General features: G+C 38.2%; 4 protein-coding genes across 11 annotated transcripts; 2 read left to right on the forward strand and 2 right to left on the reverse strand.

Moving 5' to 3' along the window:
* Positions 1 to 1014: 1014 nt before the first annotated feature.
* Positions 1015 to 5562, forward strand: LOC113703643 (cold-responsive protein kinase 1-like). 3 transcript variants are annotated; one of them, XM_027225075.2, is made up of 4 exons: positions 1015 to 1770; positions 2237 to 2497; positions 2687 to 3556; positions 4598 to 5562. In XM_027225075.2, exons 1-4 carry the CDS (start codon positions 1341 to 1343, stop codon positions 5074 to 5076), a joined length of 2040 nt encoding a protein of 679 aa, XP_027080876.1. In that variant the 5' UTR covers positions 1015 to 1340; the 3' UTR covers positions 5077 to 5562. The 3 variants fall into 3 exon arrangements, with proteins under 3 accessions (XP_027080876.1, XP_027080877.1, XP_027080879.1); XM_027225078.2 differs by having other exon boundaries at positions 1634 to 1770; positions 2245 to 2497; positions 4598 to 5216; XM_027225076.2 differs by lacking the exon at positions 4598 to 5562 and having other exon boundaries at positions 1071 to 1770; positions 2687 to 3561.
* A 25-nt stretch (positions 5563 to 5587) lies between these two features.
* Positions 5588 to 9030, reverse strand: LOC113703644 (putative transferase At4g12130, mitochondrial). The gene is made up of 5 exons (XM_027225079.2): positions 8411 to 9030; positions 7038 to 7291; positions 6711 to 6809; positions 6294 to 6452; positions 5588 to 6212 (listed from the first exon to the last, which is right to left on the reverse strand). Exons 1-5 carry the CDS (start codon positions 8911 to 8913, stop codon positions 5971 to 5973), a joined length of 1257 nt encoding a protein of 418 aa, XP_027080880.1. The 5' UTR covers positions 8914 to 9030; the 3' UTR covers positions 5588 to 5970.
* Positions 9031 to 14589: 5559 nt separating this feature from the next.
* LOC113704328 (uncharacterized) lies at positions 14590 to 15822 on the forward strand. Its single transcript, XM_027226153.2, has 2 exons — positions 14590 to 14860; positions 14974 to 15822. The coding sequence occupies exons 1-2, from the start codon at positions 14801 to 14803 to the stop codon at positions 15562 to 15564; spliced, it is 651 nt and encodes a 216-aa protein (XP_027081954.1). The 5' UTR covers positions 14590 to 14800; the 3' UTR covers positions 15565 to 15822.
* A 739-nt stretch (positions 15823 to 16561) lies between these two features.
* LOC113703036 (uncharacterized) lies at positions 16562 to 20403 on the reverse strand. 6 transcript variants are annotated; one of them, XM_027224249.2, is made up of 7 exons: positions 19937 to 20403; positions 18652 to 18711; positions 18452 to 18534; positions 17806 to 17870; positions 17687 to 17720; positions 17448 to 17518; positions 16562 to 17073 (listed from the first exon to the last, which is right to left on the reverse strand). In XM_027224249.2, the coding sequence occupies exons 1-7, from the start codon at positions 20250 to 20252 to the stop codon at positions 16983 to 16985; spliced, it is 720 nt and encodes a 239-aa protein (XP_027080050.1). In that variant the 5' UTR covers positions 20253 to 20403; the 3' UTR covers positions 16562 to 16982. The 6 variants fall into 6 exon arrangements, 5 of the variants coding, with proteins under 5 accessions (XP_027080050.1, XP_027080048.1, XP_071917897.1 ...); XM_027224247.2 differs by having other exon boundaries at positions 17657 to 17720; XR_011820049.1 differs by having other exon boundaries at positions 16861 to 17073; positions 17349 to 17518; positions 17657 to 17720.
* Between the last annotated feature and the right edge of the window lie 806 nt (positions 20404 to 21209).

Raw genomic sequence — 21209 nt, forward strand, 5'->3', positions numbered from 1 at the left:
GTTCATACCGTATCAACCAAGAAGAACTTAATCGTTTGGACCTGGCAACTGAAAAAGAAAAACTACACACATCACATTTTTCAACTACGAGCTTCCAATCTCCAAGACATAGTAGTACTATTTACCAATAATACCATAGAATTCTTTTAAAACAATCCAAAACAGTTATACAAACAAGATTCAACTCTCGAAATGTACATTAATCCGTAATTATCGAGCACAAAAGACACTTCTTTCCCCAAAATTGACACTCGTTGCATATTTTTTTTTAAAGATATGAGGTCCCTAGTTATTAGCTTAAATCTTCTGATATTTTTTTTTTTAAAAAAATTTAATGTAAATAAAAAATTTCAACTTTGAAATTTCTCATTTATACTTTTTTCTGGTACCACCCAACACGTCCCTTACTCCCTTAAATTAAGATCTAATGTGTACGTACTAACACCTTAAATGTAGACGTTAAAATAATTATGTGCAAAAAAATAACAAAATCTTGTCATTTTAATGTGTGTTCCAAACTTATCTCATTCTTCTAATTTAAAATCGACCCATGCTGACCATAAATTTTATTCCTCAACCACCATTATGATTGCATACTGCAGATAATCCAAATCAAAGTGGAATCAATTCAAAGTTTGTTTAGGTTATAACTTACTTTGGAACATGTGTCGAAGGCTGCAGCATGCTACATTGGGATTAGTCCCTTCAAACTCTCGGCCAAAACAGCCCCCGTAGTTTGATTGGTGTAGCTGTGTCGCAACATGCAGATACCATACGTACTTAAATAATTTGCAAAATGTATTAAGTAATATACATTTTTGTATGTATTTTTGAAAAACTTATTATAGTAATATATATGAAAATTCTTTTAAAAATTTTTTAAATTATTTTTATTTGTATATTATATATTTTTGAAAATTTTATTTTTGAAAAACAGAAGAAATCCAACCGAAGTTGTTGGATGTTTCTCCCCGCTCCAAAAAAAGTCGTACTTCTTACAACCTTTTTCCTCTGACAAACAAACCAAACCAAACAAAACAGTATACATATGCATACCGCTCGTTCTCCCTCCCATTATCTCTCTCACACACAACACACACTAGCCCGACTTCCAACTCTCTTCTCTCACTCTAACAAAGTCTCATTTCTTTGCCACAAAACAACCAGGAATTTGATTCCAAAAACGAACAACAAACCTATTCAGAAAAGAAAACACCAGAATCCAAATCCCATTACAGAGCATCACATGGGTCTGTTGAAACTTGAATCTTGAGTCTTCACGTTAATGATCTCCCAGTGAAAAAGATAGTTTCTTTACAACTTTCAGACCAGGCCCTGAGATGGGCAGTTCCGAATTCCTCTTAGTTCTCCTTATTTTCTTCGCATTTTCTTGTTCCAGACCTGTTCATGGGAATGCCGAGCTGAGAGCTTTGATGGACATAAAAACTTCTTTGGACCCGGAAAATAAGTATCTTTCTTCGTGGACTAGTGATGGTGATCCGTGTGCAGGCACGTTTCTGGGTGTGGCTTGTAATGAGCACCGGAAAGTTGCTAATATATCATTGCAGAGTAAAGGGCTCACCGGAAAAGTGCCGCCGGCGCTGGCCAGACTCGAGTGCTTGTCTGGATTGTACTTGCATTATAATTCTTTGACTGGACAGATTCCGAAAGAGATTGCTAATCTCAACGAGCTGAATGATCTTTATCTGAATGTAAATAATCTTTCTGGGACGATTCCTCCTGAGCTTGGAAGCATGGCTAGTCTCCAAGGTTAGTGATATAGAAGTATGCGATCTTCAATGACAGCCTGGTTACCATCTTTCTGAAATTTCGAAGTTGTTGTTTTGAAAGACTTGTTTTTCTGAAATTCCAAGATCATTTAGAACAGTAATCCTTAATCACTTGAATAGTTGCTACTCGATTTAGTCAAGTGACAAAAGGGTGAAAAAGGTTGGATTTTGCTTGAGATGCTGGATACCAGCTAGGTAGATGAATTGCTGAACTTCCAGTTTGATTTGATAACTATATGAATCTGGCTTTTATTTGAACTTTGTGTTCCTGGTGCATAAATAACTGCTTTCATAAGAAATTCCTCAAGATTTCCTTTTTTTTTTTTTTTTAAATCTACGTGACGATGCTAAGGTTTAATTTGTTTTCTGGTCATAATTATTTGAGGCTCTTGAAGGTTCAGGGGTTTTTCTACTCTTCCTAAATCTGTTGATTTTGTATTTGTCAGTTTTGCAGCTATCTGGTAACCAGTTGACGGGCAATATACCTACAGAGATGGGGTTTTTGAGGAAGCTCAATGTGCTTGCATTGGAATACAATCGGTTAACTGGATCAATTCCTGCAAATTTAGGGAATCTGGGTATGCTGAGAAGGCTTTATTTAAGCTTTAATCAACTTTCTGGTTCAATTCCTGTTGCGTTAGCTGGTGCTCCTAATTTGGAGGTTCTAGATGTTCAAAATAACACCATATCTGGTGTTGTACCTCCTGGTGAGTTCATCAGACTTTCGGTTCTTTTAGTCTGAGGAGTTGATACTTTATCGAACGTATTTTTCCTCCTCCATACAAAAAAGAGTAGCTTAAAAGAAATGATGCACTCTGCATTTTGAGGCTAATTTTTTTTTGTTTTCTTCTTTCTTGCTAATTTCTATCATCTTGGGACGCTCTATCCAAATGAAGCTTTGCAAAAGTTGAATGAAGGGTTTCATTTTGAAAATAATCCTGATTTATGTGGTGTTGGCTTTACTTCTTTGAGAAATTGCACTGCTTGGGATAATCTAAACATCAATCAAGTGGCACCATTGGCGCCTATATCCAACAATAATGCTTCCCCGCTACCTCAGTTTGCTTATGTTCATGTGCATTGCAACCAAACACGTTGCTCAAGTTCATCCAAACTTCCAAGAATAGCAATTGTTTCTGGGGTAACTGCTCTCACAGTTTCATTGATGATTGCTGCATTTCTGAGCATTTTTCGGCATCGCCGACAAAAGCAAAGAATTGGAAACACTTCCGACATCTCTGATGACCGTTGCAGCATAGGACAGATAAAGGAATCTTGCAGAAGTCCCTCGCCCCTGGTTTGTCTCGAGTATTCCAAAGGATGGGACCAAATGATTGCAGAGCAGAACTGTCATGGCTTGTGTCCTACAGAGCTCCCAAAGGGCCTTAAGTTTAATTTAGATGAGATTGAATCAGCAACTCAGCACTTCTCAGAGATGAACCTGTTGGGAAAAAGCAAAGTTTCATTCGTCTACAAAGGAATTTTAAAAGATGGTTCCGTAGTTGCTATAAAGAGCATCAACGTGACTAGCTGCAAGTCAGAAGAAGCAGAATTCATGAAGGGATTGAACTTATTGACCTCTCTTAAACATGAAAATCTTGTTAGACTAAGGGGATTCTGTTGTTCAAAGGGTAGGGGTGAGTGTTTCCTCATCTATGATTTTGCTTCCAGGGGTAATCTGTCACAGTATCTTGATGTGGAAGATGATAGGAGCAGTATTCTTGACTGGGCCACTAGGGTTTCTGTCATTAATGGGATTGCAAAAGGTTAGTTTGCCGAAATCTAATCACAAGTTTATTGCTTCAAATTGTGTTCCTTTTTCTTTCTTTGCTTAGAGTTTTATGTCTTCATTCTCCAGCCTCAGTTTGGCACTGTGCTGGTACTCTGCTAGCATGCTAAAGAATTTAGTTTCATATATGCCCATATAGGCACAAGTGGTATGGTCTTTCTTCTCTTGCTATGAGCCTATGCTCATCTTTATATGCTGCTGGCTGCTAAACTTTACAGCTGCATGTTTGTCACATTTGTCTATGTATGCTTTGTTGTCAATCTTTTTTTTTTTCCGACAGGTTCCTATTTCTTCTGCTGTAATAGATTCTTTGCTTGGTTGTTGGAGTTAAATACACCAAGATCAAAGTCCTCTTTACTTCAATTTGTTCACGAGTGTTTCCCTGTTGCATTTGCCATTTTTTGAAAAACAGACTTTTAATTGCATTTTGTTGACAAGTTTTTGAATAGAAGCCTCAGTTTGTCTTGCGATCTATAATAAGAGATTGTAGAATCCGAATGTCAAGACATGTCGAGAATGTGTTTCAGTTGCATGCTTCTTTCAATCAATCACTTGTGTCATTTCTGTTCTTCACACGTTTCAGTATTTTCAAGGGATGTAAATGAGAAATCTCTAATGGGACGTAGCATAGTTGGTCTTGTGATTCCCCTAGATCTATCTACAGATTAAAAAGGAACTCTTCTCTCTCTGTAGTTATTTTCTGAAACTCAGAGTAATGCGCGAGGCAGAATATCTGGTAATGTCCTTGTGCTAAATTCCAATAAACTTGGGACTTTAATGCTTCAGCATTTTGAAGTGATGGCTCACTCTTCTTGACGTTGGTTCTTTTACTAGTCTGGTCCCTTCCCCTGAAATTTTGAACACTTATGTTATGTTTTCTCCCTCCTTTCTTTGACCACTTACTGTAGGTTTGAAATGCTAAGATCACGAATATTAAAAGTCAGTTCTGTATTTCCTGTTGCGGATTTTTTCCTCTGCCTTATTGTTGGAATATAATTTTATTTTTTCATTGAAACAGGTATAGGATATCTACACAGCAGCGAACAAAACAAGCCTCCCATGGTCCACCAGAACATATCTGTTGAGAAAGTCCTTGTTGATGAACAGTATACCCCATTGATATCCGACTGCGGCCTTCTGAAACTCCTGGCCGACGACGTTGTTTACTCTGCCCTCAAGGTCAGTGCAGCATTGGGTTATATGGCCCCTGAGTACATTACCACCGGCCGCTTTACGGAGAGGAGTGATGTGTATGCCTTCGGAGTGATTATACTTCAAATACTCTCTGGTAGACGAAAGCTTACCAATTCTATACTGCTGGAAGCTGAATCTTGCAAGTTCGAGGACTTTATCGACCCTAATCTCAAAGGCATCTATTCCAAATATGAAGCAAGCAGGCTCACTAAAATTGCACTGGATTGCACGAATGAAAGTCCAGACGGCAGGCCAACTATTGCTTCAGTAATTCAAGAACTGAACAGGTCTTCAGATGGTTAGCTGCTGGACATCTATCAAAATCAGAGAATCACGGATGATGACAAAAAACACACTACTGATGCTAGAGTAGCTAGCTGCTCATTGAGTGATGAACAAGCCCCTCAATCATCATCATCTATTATGCCTGCTCGTGTGGGAAAGATATCCAAGTGTCATAATCAGTCCTGTTCTTCACAGACCGAGCTGTACAGGTAGAAGAAAAAGTCGGGAGGAGCGTTTTGGAGGAGAGAAATAATTGGTGGGGTAGATTGTAGAATGAGAGTAGGTGAGCCAACAGAGCATGTATCGTATTTTGCTGAATTGACTGATGATAGAACTTTCAGGTCCACTCCCCGTCCATGTTAAATTGCCAAGGTGAACACTAACCCCAACCTTTAGCTGTCCCCACTGTAGGATGAACTGTTTGTGTAATTATAGGGTGGAAGAGGATGTGACTGAGACCTATGAAGCTACTTGGTTTTTAAATCAAAATTTTGCATTTTTGAAGTTCTATTTTGGACGGTAACAAACGTGGGCAAAAACAGATCACTCAAATTCCTTTGTTTGAAGGCATACAACTGTGAACCCAGTGGTTGCTATCCAAGTTCTAATTCACCTTCATAATTTCCTTCTCAGAAACTCGACTTTCTAACTATCATTCGAGTACTTGAACAATTATTACTAACATCGACAAACCTGTCCAATATCCAGCCACCGATCCAAAGGTTGGTTCCCTTGGTTCAGTTAATACGACGTACAAAATTGATATCGCATACTAGCTGCGAAATTGGCAAGCAGCTCCTCTTATTTTCCTTTCGGCAGAAAGTCACTAATCTTCACTTACTACAGAAGAAGCTAAAGGTAAGCTAAAGAACCACGAAGGAAGAAGGATATTCAGCTTCTGAAATTAAATTCCTAAGCTGCTGCACTCTGTTGATGATCTAAATACCACTCAGCTGGCCACCATTCTGGTCTGTTAGACTTGACCCTGACACCATCTTGTCCTTGTATGGCCAGAAAGCCTGCCCCTTTAAAGGCTTCCTCCAAGCGTAGAAGGCCAAGACCACGGGAGCCAAGTGCAGTTGTGACGGTCCCGACCTTCTTTCGAGATGCTACATCAATTACTTCCGACTGTGGAACTACTTTTTCTCCCACCTCTTTAGGAGCACAAAAGAAAATAGTTCAGATACGCGCAGAAAATAAGCAGACCATAGAACCTGAAATCAAGATAAACTTACCCCTTCCTTGATCATCCAGAAATCGTAAAGGAAGCAGTCTCTTTCGAATGACACCACGGTGATGTGTACGGGCAATCAATTCTTGCCCTACGTAACACCCTTTGTCAAAGCTAATACCATTTAAACCAGCCAGGTTGTATTCAAGGGGAATCGCCTCGCCTGAAAATTATGATACAATCATATAGAATAAGGTGTAAAATATTCTGTTACCCCACTGACCAAAAGAAAAGCAAAGGGAAACTCGAGTTAAAAGATACTGGATTTTTCTCAAAAACGTGCTCTCAATTGGAATAAGAGGATGTGAATTCATACATATAGAACCATGCAAAAACATTTCTGTAAGTGAAGAAGAGCAAGTTGCAGTCACCCATTAAAAAAAAAAAAAGGTTGTAAAAGCAAGACACTTTTAAGATGCACCTTTTGGAATCTCTGAGGGTCCTTCTGCAACTCCCTTCTCTAATCTCCACAGAAGATAGTGCTTTTCATCAGCTTCTTTATCTGCTTCAACTAGAGGTGCTGCACCAAAGTTCACACGTACATTCTTGATCAACCAAAAGATGTACCCAACAAGTTTATGATTTAACTAACCAAAATGCCAGCTTCCAGCAATCAAATCTTTTCCCACATCAAATTGACTTTCTTGCCTTATCGTATGCCAACACACACACACACACTCACACGTCTGAAATAAATACATGGAAAAAGAAGGGAAATAGAATACAGGTAGGCCACCAACAAACTTACCTGTTTCATTGGAAGGAAAAATTCCCCTAAATCCAAGGCAATCTAATCTTGGATCCTTATACCATTCCCATCCACATTTATTCCCCCCTGAAGATGCCACTCCTGCGTGATCAACAGAACCACCCCACCCAACTGATGCAGCTTCTGGTTCTTCAGCAGATGAGGACTTCTCACTAAGGTTCCAACCAAATCTTTGCCAGCAGGAGAAATCTTCTGCAACACTGTCGATATCAACTTTGGACCGCAATCGATATCTGCAGCACTCAGATGAAAAATAATTTAAAACCAAAAAAATCCTCTAAATGGCTCTATCAATGAACTGATAATGCCAAAAGAGTGTAAGAGCCCATTTTGGTACAAAAACCTGGGACTCAGAGCTTATACAGCATTTCACTAAATAATAAATGACCTATATCCAAAAGCTTTTGCACTACACTTAGTGATTTGGTCAGACCCATTATGGTCCTTAAGAATACACTTAATTTTCACGTCCAAATGTAATATTAGCATTTTATTATTGCAATACTTGAGAATATGAAACTACCATAGAAGATAGTATTAATCACGAACAGAGGGTATTTCCTTTACTAGTAAACGAAGTCAAAGTAAGCTGAAGAGTGATCAGAACAATACGGGAAAGGAAGATTTTCTCTCGTCATGAAAAGTCTATAGTAGGCATCACGCACATGAATAAACAGAAGACTGTCTCCAAAAACAATCTCTTCCTACTCCTCATCGTGTCATGTTTCCGACTCTTTGGCTACTCACAAGACCGATGCTTAAGATAATAAGTTTCTTATTTACCTACAAAGACATATGATGCCACCACTTCTGCCCCTTCTGGCTAGTTAAAAAATAAATTGAAATTGACTCACTCTACATTCTTAGATATACTGGCTTATCTAAAAAGCAACAACATCACTTATCCGACTTCTTTCCAATGGCTCGATTAGACAAGGAGGAGCAATTGCATCTGAAACCAAGATCATTTCCCCTGCCTTGGCTTGTCCTCAAGTGAGTCAGAGCATTGCAGCAATAAAGGAATAGACTACATAATCTTATCCACCAAAAATCAACACAAACAACAAACAACTTATAAAAAGCAGAGATTTATGCTAAATACTCAACAAAGCGCCAGCCAATCATTGCCATATATTCTAACCCTCGTTTTTTCTTAGAGAAAAAAAAAACCCAGCAGTACAAACAAGTATATTTTACTAGGAGATAAACTAAAAGACTTCGCTAAATAATAGCAGATATCACATTTAAATTAAATGCCGTTAATGCAATCTAAAAGTTCATTTAGGCAATCAAACTAAATCATCAAAGTCTAACAGAATCCATATATCCACTACAAAAAAAAAAAAGCTCACTTTTTTAATACTTCCAACAGTTCATCCAAAGAAGAAGCATCGACGTCAGCAAAGAGCTCGAACTCTTCCGGGATAGGGCCGGGACCTGACCCGGTACTGTTGAGCTTCTCATCGGGTTGGGGCGGCCTGTAAAGAAACATGTCGTGCATAAACCTCCCTTGTGCAGTCAATAAAGCTGCGTATACCGGTGGCACTGCCACAGCCGGGAAGTTCGGCGTTCCAACGGCGCCGAAGCTCCGATTATCAGTTGAAGGTTCGCAAAGCCTGCGCACATCGTTGGTGACTAAGCCTTGCAAGAACTTGACAGTGTCGGGCCCTTTGAACCGGATTACGGACCGGGCCTTCAGGTGGCAAGCCATGGACCCGGCACTTTCTAAATGGGTTGAAAAGGGTCTGGGTTTTAGGTAATTGTGTGAATTGGGTTTCAGGAATCGGAGGGAGAATTTGACCCGATGCATTTTTGTTTGGTATGTTTCGGGGAGGCGTAGTGGAGATTCGGGCATTGCGAAGCATTTATATGGGTCGCCCGGCAAAAGGGAAGGGGTACTTTGTGACACCTGGACACGGAAGAGTGTTTTACTCTTTGAGAGTGTGACGCGTGGCTTGTGGAGCTAGCGTCCATGGGAAAATGTGGAATATGGCGTTTGATAATATTGAACAGGACCCTAAAGAAAGTTATATGCTTTTAGGGGTGTTTTCTTGGGCAAAGTCTAACTCTAAAACCTTTTATGGATAAATGTGTTTTTGACGTAGGAAGAGCGGTTGATAAATGTGTTTCGAGTTAGACATGACTGACATTCACACACCTATTTAATTGACCTATTTAACTGACATTCATTCTTTAAAGACTGCTGTCCAAATGAAAATTAAGATGGTAAGTAAGATTATACGAAAGAAAGAAACATCGCCTTGGGGGGGGGGGGGTTGGGTTCTCGTGGGCTTAGCAGTAGGCTCCTCCGTTGTGGAGGTTTGGGGTGTCATTCCCTGAGATGTATCCCACATCGGGGTTGGGAGGGTTTGGGTTGGTAGTTATAAGTCTCCTGTGGGACCTCAAAGGATACCGGCTTTTGGGGTTCCCTCGGGATTTAGGTTTGTAAAAATTGACGTAAGCTCTTTGGGTTTCGAAAGAAAGTAAGATTATACGAATATCAATTTTTTTTCTTTTTTACCTTCCCCTCCCCTAATTGCTTCTTATCCACAAACTTGACAATCAAATTTGAGCTCTGATATGCTCGACGAGACATCAAATTCCTAGTCAACAATTTTAACAGCGGTTGGGTACAGAGATATCAAATTGTAATATATTTCAACAATATACTCCCTCCTTTTTTTTTAAACTGACGTTTAAGAAATTTGCTCTAGTGTACTTTTATCTATCATTTTATTATCCTCATACAGTATTAATTATTTTTTCACAATTTTACCCTTTTATCTCTCTTTTCCAATACAGGGTTCTTAATTACTACTTTTGGCCTAATAAAACAGCACCATTTAGTACTCTAGTGAGAGAAAACATGGGTGAATTGGACAATTAATGAGGGTACAAAAAGAAAGTAGTGTACAGATTTAAGCAATGAAAAACTTTTCTTAATTGGTGTGCAAAACCTTAAACGTCAGTTATAAAAAAAGGGAGGGAGTATTTCTTTTTTAAAAGTTATAAAAGACATATTTGTGACAAATATGACAACATGTCCATCCAAAAAATGCCACGCGGGGTAGGAGTAAAATTGGTTTATGATAGTAGTAGAAAAAAGGTCAAAGGTTTATCATCCCACATATTAGAATAGTTTAAGCTCTAAATTGGCCCTCCTTAAATGGACATTGTTTGCCACTTGTTGGACTTGATTTACGGGGGCTCGAGACTTACTACTATCAACCTATTTATGGGCTTTAATGCTCAGAAACCCATCAATGGCTGGTCCACGAGAGCTCGGAAAAAAGAATCGCCCAAGAACATACATATCATGGATGAGCAAATATCACAAAATTCAGTACAATCACTTAATAAAATGTCATTTCACATGACTTTTTAGTCTCATAATAAAAATCAAATACAGTGATGGAACTCCAAAACTGTCACTTGGGCCATTTCTAAAGCACCACTTGGTTCTCCCTAGAACCGTGGAATGAAGGCTATGTGCAAAAGCAACTAGTTTTGGTCAAGGATTGCCTCAATCCAGATTTAATCCTTTTTTTTGTGTTTTTAATATCTACCAACAAGATATTAACACAAACATCATTTTAATCATTCAGAAGTTTAGTAACCCAACAAGGTGTCTGATCTCAACGAGGTACAGGCCTGTTACCCCACTCGTTATTATTCTTGAATGGTGTAGTTGTGAAGTTAACCATCAATTGACTTGAACGAGGTTAAGCAGTGGAAGGAAGACAGAGAGGAGGTAGTAACCAGAAGAAGAACATTCCTGCAAGTTTCCACAATCTCTCAAGACATTAGACGATTATTTTCCACATCAGCAGGCAGCAGCAGCACAGCTCATTGCTTTTGTCCCACGACTTTTGTTTCTGTTCAACGGGCAGGGTGCTGCTATCCTACATAATCCGCTATAATTAGGAAAGATTTTACTATATTATGAAGATCTTGGCCTTCCGCTATTAATGAAGACCAGGTGCTTATTAAAATATATGACCGAGATTTATATGGTAGTATAATATTATTGTTGTGCATTGAATCACGAGTATGGTTCGAAGTCTCGGCCGAGTCGTCACGGTATGGTTCGAAGTCTCGGCCGAGTCGTCACTGTCTCGGCCCCTACCGATACGATACCGTGACGAAACGATACCGAGATACTTGACTCGCCGAAAAATTGGCCGAGACGTCACCGCGACGGATTGACTCGGCGAGTCACACCGAGTCACTCCGAGTTATCCCGAATCAAGACGAGAAATCGGTCGAGTTACACCGTGACGGATTGACTTGGCCATTTCTTTTGCTATTTTTTATTATTTTTGTTTAGCATACTTTTTTTATATTATTAATAATTTTTAGAATATTAAATACTTTAAAATTTGCGTCTCACCGAGACCGCGACCGATATGCCGAAACCGATGTGGAACGATCCGGGCCGCGACCGTGACCGCGACCACGACTTTGAACCATGATCACGACTGCAATAAGTGATAAGTGCATCCATCCATCGTTTCTTCGTACATATATGAGGAGTGGCTTATTTTTCAGCCTTCGTTTCTTTGTTTTTCTACAAACTCAGGTCAGCTCTTGGTACTTAGCTGTAATTAATCACTTTTCTCAATTGGAGTATGTCATTAAACTAGCCACCATAATTTCCTTCAAAAAAAGACAACTAGCCACCATAATAAGATAATGATACAACGTACATATATATATATTAGTATTACCTTTCTTCTCTTGATGATGATCACGAGTGTTTCCGTGGCTAAGCAATAGAATAATACGAGGCATGGAAATTAAGTAATCTAGTCAAATTCTATTTGGTCATAAAAAAAGGGCGAAGAAGTGATGCAACTAAGAAACATGATGGTATATATGTAGCTCAAAACGTCACCCGTACTTATATTTAACGTTTATGGTCATAATCATTAGTCATATCTATTTAGATGGCTACTTTTCAAAAAGGAAAAAATGTTTGCGAATTGTCAACAGTGTCAATCCTGTTTTTGATGGCACGGTCGGCTCTCGTTAACTAAGATCAAACTTATCTTGTTTTGGCCAAACTAAAGGCCAACTCCACACTTAACGTCATCATTTGCAAGTGAAATTAATTTCAAGATTATGTATGATACAACTTGGTTAAGCATGAAGCGGCCAAGAAACTAGCAACTATATAGGACAGCTATAACATCGTCGTCTTCTCTTCCACCCGATTACTTAATTTGCACTTAACTCGTTTGCTGTATTTAGATATACAATTGGAGGGTTAGGAGCTTAGGAATTTCAGATTATAATTCTCAAGTTGACAAATTTAAAATGCCTTTGCTTGAATGTTCCTCGTCTATACCTAATAAACATCTCTTTCCTTTCTTTCCTCGCAAGTAAATCATGTTCTCTATCATTGTCATTCGTGAATCATATCAAGGCGTGGGATAAACATTAATTCTTTTCCATCTAAAACGTAGAGACCCAAGAAGGAAAGACCTACATTAAGACAGACACGCCTTTTAATTATATTAGGGGCAAAATATTTTAGTGGCCCTGAAATTATTACAAAATTTAACTTTTAGCCTCCAATTATTAATAGATAAGTTTTAGCCGTCCAACTAATTAAAGCGTATAATTATAGTCATTCCATCAACTTGAGTCATTATGTCAACTTGAGTTACAGGATTCATGATTTTTCGGTGGCTCTCAAACTGTTACAAAGTTCAACTTTTGTCCCTCCAACTATTAATTGATAAGTTTTAGACTTATAACTAATTAGAAGATATAATCATAACCCTTCCGTTAACTTGAGTCATTATGTCGAACATAAACATCTCCACGTACACAGTAGGGGGCATAACCGAGCGGAGTTTTTATTTTCACAAGACATGTTCATCAATTTTAGGCATGTCTGGAAAGATTAAAACAGTGATACATTGCTTCATAGCTATTGCTTGTATCTTGATTATGACGCTAATGTGCTGTATATTTTTTAAATTTAGACCCAAAAATGGGGACATTCCAGTATGCCCCCTCCCTCACGTGCGATGATGTTTTTGTTGGACATAATGACTCAAGTTGATAAAGGATTAGAATTATATGTTTTAATTAGTTGAAGGGTTAAAACTTATCAATTAATAATGGATGGTCAAAAGTTGAATTTTATAATAGTTTGAAAACTACTAGAACCCATGTCGTGCTATTTCTGTTACACATAATGATCCAAATTAAAGGAAGGATTAGAATTATATATTCTAATTAGTTGGAGGATTAAAACTTATTCGTTAATAGTTGAAGAGTTGAAAATTAAATTTTGTAATAGTTTGAATGCCACTCCAAACATTTTGTCCGTAAATGTACCTCAAACCACGCATGCACCTTATAGTTTTCAGAAAGCTACGATAACTTGATGTTAAACTATCAAGGAGGAGCCTAGGTCAAAGGATTATCTGCTTAATTTAAATTAGACAATTTACCACTTGAGGTCTTTTGACGTTTTCCTTGTCTCTGTTTTTCCTCATTTTTTTAGATAGCGAAGGACTTTGAACTCCAATCGTCAACCCTCAAGCCATGGGGGCCTCAACTGGCTGTACGGTGTACAACCAGTACATACATACAACAGATTAAAGTAAAGATCAGCTACGTGACATGGAAACCTATATATTGAAGTTGATATTTGACAAAAAAAAAAAAGCTACGTGACATGGAAAAATAGAAAAGGTCATTAAAACGAGGATGCATACGTGGCAATGATTGGGAGCAAGGAGTAAAAAGCTGCAATGGGATGAAGTCAACGGAGTTGGCAGCCTGGAGTCAATTGTACAAGTTTTGCGGCAGGCAACAGAGAATCAAAAACCGTTGCCAGAGGTTTTAGAGAGGTTTGTAAGGTCTCGTACGGTCCACGGAATCATACGGAAGCCCTTACCGATTTTTCTTCCCTCTTTTGTGGTTTTGCCTCTCCGGCTAGGGGGTCCCAAAACCAGACCAACTGAAGGTTTAAAAAAAAAAAAAAAACAGGGTTCTTACAGGTGATCATACGATGTTACACCTGATATGGATGCAGGAATCTATAACAGAAATTGAGCTCCATTTTTCCGTATACTTGGGAACCTTTTTGAGTTGTCCCCAGCCTAAAAGGCTCACAGCAGAGGATCAGGGATTGAAATTCTGTGAAAATCTTCCTTTCTCTTTATGCACCGAATCTGACATATCCCCCCGTCAATTGGGCTGAAGAGGAATAATAAATGTGAAGAGAAGTTTTGGCAAAGTTTTCATGCTTTTTAAGTCATACAAAATTAATTTGCCTATGTCCTTGCATGACAAATTGACTTGGGCAAAGCCTAACTGATACAAGAAAAGCACATATAAATATTAGCAGCCTGTTGTCTAACCAAGCAGGAAATATACGAATTAAAACCAAACACAGAAAGCAACAAAAAATTTGTGAGTAAAAAAATAAGAAAACAACAAAAGCACATGTAAATAAGTAATCCAGTCTAATCCCAATCGACACATTGGATTTGGTTGGGGCTGCAAAGTTGCAATTGTCAACGGTGTGAAATGACCCTTTCTAGGTCGCTGTCTCTCTCATTTTAAAAACCCCACCTTCACACCTCTTCCCTTACATCATCCACCATTTTACCTTTCCAGCAAAGAATAGCACAACTCCTCCCAAGCCTTGAAGATCAAGAAAAGTAGAAGGATAGGAGGAGCAACAAAAACCACCCCAGAAAAGAATACCATCAACAAAAGATATGAAGCTCGATTGGTGTCCGGAAACAGCCACCAAGGCTTTTCTTGATACTGTGCAAACAGTAAGTCCCTTCCATTTCTGAAAATTCTTACTCGTACATTTTTTTTTTTGTAAAAAAAAAAAAAAGAAGTCATCTGTAATGTTGGCTTTGACTGCTTTCTTTTTAATTTGCAGTGTAAAGTTGTTTACAATGAATCCAGTGTAGCAGAGATGGTATCAGCCATGGCAGCTGGATGGAATGCAAAATTGATTGTGGAAGCTTGGTCACAAGGTGGGATGATGGCAACAAGTATTGGCCTGGCAATTGCGAGCCATCACTCTGGTGGAAGGCATGTTTGCATAGTTGCTGATGAAGCCTCAAGGTCAAAGTACATTCAAGCAATGGAGAAAGCCGGAAAATCGCCTGAAGTCATCGTTGGTGAGCCGGAGGAGGCTATGAACGGATTAGAAGGTATTGATTTCATGGTTGTGGATTGCAGGTGCAACGATTTTGCTAGAATTTTCAAGGTGGCTAAGCTAGGTGAAAAGGGTGCGGTTTTGATACGCAAGAATGCTTTGGCCAAGGCTGAATCAGATTTCAGATGGCGTACGGTTCTTGATGCTAAAGCAAGGATTGTCCGCGCAGTTCTTTTGCCTGTGGGGAAAGGATTGGATGTTGCACATGTTGGAGCAAGAGGTGGGAACACAGGCCCAAGAAAGGGCGAGAGAAGATGGATTAAATACATTGATCGACAAACAGGAGAGGAGTTCATCATCCGGAAGTGATTTCTCAATTGAATTAGATCATCAGTCATCAGTCATCAGTCATGGAAGGGCACGCACCTTAGGATTCTCAATCAATCAATAGAATTATATACCAAAACTTTTGTATTCCCCCCCCCCCCTCCCCCAACCCCAAAAAAAAAACCAACCCCCTTTTTGCATTATGTAAATGAAATTAGTGCATTTCCCATTTCCAATCAACCAGTTGTATATAAAAGCTTTGATCAATTTTGCAGTCTAAGTCTGATGAAGTTTTTGGTATTCTATCGCCGTTAATTAGACTGAAAAATGTGTCATCTGTTTGGCTTCTTCCCATTTAGACAACTCAAGAACCTTTCAGTATGATTTCAGGTCTGATAGCTAGATAAACCAAAATTGAAAACCCAGCTTGAAACTGCTGCTCTAAGAAGTTGAAGCTTAAACATTCATGATTCAGCAGAAGGGTGCCTTTCAGGTACCCGTTGTTGAACTCCGGTTTTTGGGTATGTTTTTTAACCCTAAAAGAAAAAAGGGCATCACCTCAATTTTAACCTTTTCTGTATTAATGAATAGAACTCGAGTATATGCGAAAAAACTAGGTAATTGGGTTGATAGTGAATCCAAACTTCATCTGCACGTACACACGGTGTTGACGCGCGTAAAAATGGAGTTCATTCAATAAAAATTGCTTGCTTTGAAAAAAAAAAAAAAAGGAGCCTAAATTTCACCAACTTCCCGGGGGCCAAGGTCTAAACATGAGCAAAGCACCGTCGGATACGTACAACCGGGGATTTCCTTCATTTCCCAACTGCTTCCCTATTTTTTGACCACCGAAGCATCAACTTCAATTTCAAAGCAACATAAACGCGGTAATAGCTTTGTTTGGATTTGGATATTGGTGACAGGCCCAGAAGTTCGAGTTTCACTGTACAGAAAGGACGCCTTTGTAAACTAATGAATCAACAAAAATATAGGTCATTTCACAGTTTCAGAAGCACAAATGCTGCAGACAATTGCTAGGTGACAGTCCCAAGTAAAATGCATATTTTTCTTTTTTTGGACAAACAGAAAATCTGTCCGACTGCCAAATTTACATCCATATGAAGGCTCCCGAACAAAATAATAGTACAAGCAGAAATTAATTGGGCTCTGTAATATCTATATCTGGATGCAGTACGTACTGCAACTAGTAAAAATGAACGAGGTGTAATCCTACTTCCTGCAGCATCCTACTTCCCTAACTGGTTGATGGCAGGAATTTAGATCACTTCCACTGTCTTGTGTAATAGTCATATCAAGAAACTCTAGATACATAGAAGATTTTGTTTTCACGATGATAACCCAGGAAACACAGAAATGGTGCTGAACATCTGCATCTATACATTCAGCTTAATCACCGATTCACTGCAAAAATAGCAGCACACAGCTCATGCGCTAATAACTCAGTCCCAACTGTCTCGGCTTCTTCTAAAAGCCTTCTTCTGTGACTGTGCTTTCTTCTTGTCAAGACGCTTTTGCTCCCCAATAGCTGCCCTGAATGTGCGTGTTTAGGAGAGAAAAAGAGGGTGGTCAGTCCAAAAGAACCTAAAATTTAAAGCATATTGAGAGCTAAAAGACATGTATTCGCTTAAAACTACAGAATTTGTCGAGCCCTGAATTGTTAGACGAACCCAGAGAGAGAAAGAGAGAGAGAGAGAGAGAGAGAGAGTGTGTGTGTGTGTGTGTGTGTATGCATACAACATACAAGAATGAAGAAGCAATGGCAGGTAAATTAGTTGAAGAGAATACAGAAAAATAGTACGTATTGCCTTGAATGGAAAATGATTCTTGGACAGGTAGGGCAAAAAATAGGCACTTGTTGCATGTTCACGAGTAACTAAGAAGATCTAATTTAGACAAGATCGTACAACTTAGTAATCTTCTTCACCGTCTCTTCTGACGGAGGTGGTGGGACATAGGATGCCTCATCAATAATAGCCTGCATCATCCATTTAAGAAATTAAGAAATTGTGTTACATCTGACATCTAAATATACCAACTGAAGATCGCTTTTACTGTGTTGATGAGATGAAGAAGCTCATGGATATTAGTGACACAACGACAAACATGATGGTACCTGAAAATTCTTTATTAGTCTCATGAATACCTGTAATTTCGCCAAAGCATCTTCAATGTTGCCCCTGTAATACATGTGTACTATGTTACTGTGAGTCTATGACTTGTGCAACAATTCAGGAAAATGACAAGACTAAAGAAGAAGTTAACTTTTGAGTACGAGTTCTCGTTGATGAAATTACAAGTTCCCCATCCTTGTTGATCCGATTCTTTTCCTGTTGACAACATAAGAAGTTAGATTTGTAATGACAGAACGACAGCATATAGTAATACATTATCTTGCTGTGCATGGACTACAAAATTAAAAATTCTAAAAAATGACAGAAACCCTAGGTTATTTTTTATTCTGTCATTTTTTGAAATATAAAGTTCACCAACTTGCACAACAGAGCAAAAGTGGTGTGGAAGAATCGCATCAGTGTGTCCTCAGTTGCATAAATAATACCAGTTAGCAGTTGTAAAAAAAGGGGCGAGGCAAATAGACCAGAAATAGTTCAGTCTCTATATTTGAAATCAAAGACCAGAAGGACATACCAACATGTCCAAATAAATTAGACACTGCTCCAGACGATAAGTATATATTAAATTTGGCTAAGGTATCTATCTAGGGTCATGATCTAGAAAACTGGAAACTGAGCATCTAGACCTAACAAGACTATGGGATCTCAAAAATATGAGGTGACCAATTTGACTCTCAGGCACTCCTGTTCCAATTTTCCTCTTGTAAAACGTGGCCCTGTACCAAAATTGAAAATCTAAAAAATGGATAACTCCAAAAATAGCAGTAGTAGGTAACCATTTGCATGATCCTCTCCTTGACCCTTTCACTGAGCCAATCCGCATTTCTAACATTGAACCGCATATCCACCTTGGTATTTACTGTAAAAAGAAAAATGAGCCTAAGAAGAAAACATACAACATAAAAGTAGTATGGATTACAGAAGAAAAGGAGGTCACAAATTGCATTTATTGATCCCAAGCAAGCTGGTAGCTGACCTTTATTAACATTTTGACCTCCAGGGCCACCACTTCTTGCAAAGTTCACTGTAACATGATCTGAAAACAAAAAAGACGATACATTGGAAGAATTTCATCTTAGTACTCTTTGATCCCAAAGCAAAAACAAGCAGCTTGAACAAGCAACTTTCTCCAATATCACAAGTAGAATCTATGGATTGAACAAAGCCATTGATGGGTAAACAAGTAAAGAAGAGTTATTGACAAAGCAGCTGCAATTAAAGAAAACAAGTTGCATGAGCAAAAATTTCTCATCAAAATTTACACAGGTCAAAAACATAAATTGTATTTAAAGCGGATGTCCTACCAAAGCTTCCTGTTGGATTAAGAGCCTGCCGAATTACATCCATAGAAAAATAAATGTATCAAAACAACTTTTCCTTAAAATCCAGGAAACTCTCACTCAGCAAACCAAGTGGTAGGAAAGGAAAAATTGCCAGCACCTCCAATGCTGCAAAATCAGGTTCTGATTACAAGTACCACTTGACAAGTAATCACAATTCACAAGTTGGATATCACTGACTCCATAACTTAAATTGACTGAGAACATAAAGTTCAACCACCATTTTAACTACAACCTTATCTAGAAGATTAAAACTTTTATCTGCATTAGCAAATGGATACCTATAGCATATGCATTAAAATTGGAAGACCATGATTTAACCTTGTAATATGGAGGAATCGTTATGTGTTTTCTAGCTTTTATCACTGCATTCACTCAACGTAGTTTCATGATACCCGCTATTTCCCACATCTATTTGAGAAGATACGACAAGCCGCCATCTCTATTCCACCTCCCTAGTAATATCTATCTATTATTTAGCATTCTAGCTAAATTTCTGTCAAGGTGGAAGAAGCAAACTTCATAAGTAGGACCAAACTTTTGTTAATTACTTTCAGAGGCATGAGAATTTTAAAGAACTGTTTGAAATCAATTTTTCCATGGCATGCGCAAGCTGCTTTCAATTATAACATGTGAACGTTTAAGGTTTACCTAGTTAACCTACGAAAGTACATACAGTCTTCTTCTAAATACTTCTGCCACAGAATATGATTATCGAAAAGTTAGACTTAAATTTGGTTCTTCCTTCATTCTTTAGCCAAATTCTCCATTAATAATTTGAATACACCCATACACAGTAATGGCATCAAGCTACACATCCATAAACATTCACGAATATTTTAGAAATTAAACAGAGTTTCAGCTAATAATGCATGACATTAAACATTAAGAACGAGTAAAATACTTGGATGATTGAGTTACCAAGAGTGATTTTGGGAATAGGTTCATTTCCAGCGGATTGAGCACGCTCGTTAGCAGCAACCAAAAACTCCTGAACCTGAGCCAACCTAGCCGGCGCCTTTTTCTCTCCGGTGGCATTTTCATTAGACGCCGCAGAGCACCGGACCGGGCAATAACTGATGCTGCGTGAGACGACTGGAAGATGGACCCCGCTGAACTGGGAACCAGCCGGCGCCGACGGTAAGTGAGATAAGCTCCTCCACGTTTGTGGAAACAGCGATACCGAACGGAAGATTTCTCTAGTTATCATGCTTGCCGTAACTCTAAGAACGGCCATTTCAATAACTATTCTGTTAGCTTAACCGCCTTAACCCTAGGAGAGGATTCAGAGGGAGAACTTAGGATTGAATTGAAGTGAGCACCAATTTTTAAAGTTTTCTTTGTATTTTTTGTGGTCTATTGAAATTTTTAGTCTCGAAATTCTGCCACTTACTAATGCTCCAACTATCGAGTACTAAATCACGTTTTCACCATCTTACTCTTTTTCTTTTTCGTTTTTTTTTCTCTTGTATTATTTTTCTTTTCTTAGAAGAATTTTGCTTTCCATTTCCTTTTGGATACCAACAACCGCGCACCAGAAAATTACACATTTCTTTTTTGATATCATTCCCTCAACTTATTTTAAATTTTTACTAAAGATAAATAATTTAAATCTTCACTAAAAATAAATAGTTTAAATTTTAAATATTTAATAGTATTTAATCTAAAAATTAATAACAATTCTTTCATCATTTAACAGTGAATTTTACTTACAGGTATAATTTTCAAAATGAACTATAGAATCTTCCACAAACAAGTAGTAATATATTTTATTCAAAAAAATCTCATTCGACTTTGTGTTGGATGATTTGCAACTTGATGGCATTGAAATATCGATAATACAAGCAACATGCATAATATTTTCATTAGACAGAGTGAATGTCACACCATTTTTAATACGTTAATTTTCCCTCTTTATGGTAGAAAAATCCTCATTTATTACTTCATGACTTCGGAAAAAAATTTTTAAAAAAAATATTATCCCCATCTTCTGGGCAGGAAACATACACGATGTGAAATTAAGAACCTGATATTGTGGAATAGTAACAAGTAACAAAAACGAAAGTAACTCCAAAAATTACACACTATGAAAATGAATGATGTTGAGCGCTAGTTACATATACGCTTTCTCCATTCCCAAAACTAAACCGGAAATAAGACGAAGATTCCGGCACCGCCATAATTTTTCAACCTT

Source organism: Coffea arabica, chromosome 8e (assembly GCF_036785885.1).
Source record: "Coffea arabica cultivar ET-39 chromosome 8e, Coffea Arabica ET-39 HiFi, whole genome shotgun sequence".
NCBI lineage: Eukaryota > Viridiplantae > Streptophyta > Magnoliopsida > Gentianales > Rubiaceae > Coffea > Coffea arabica.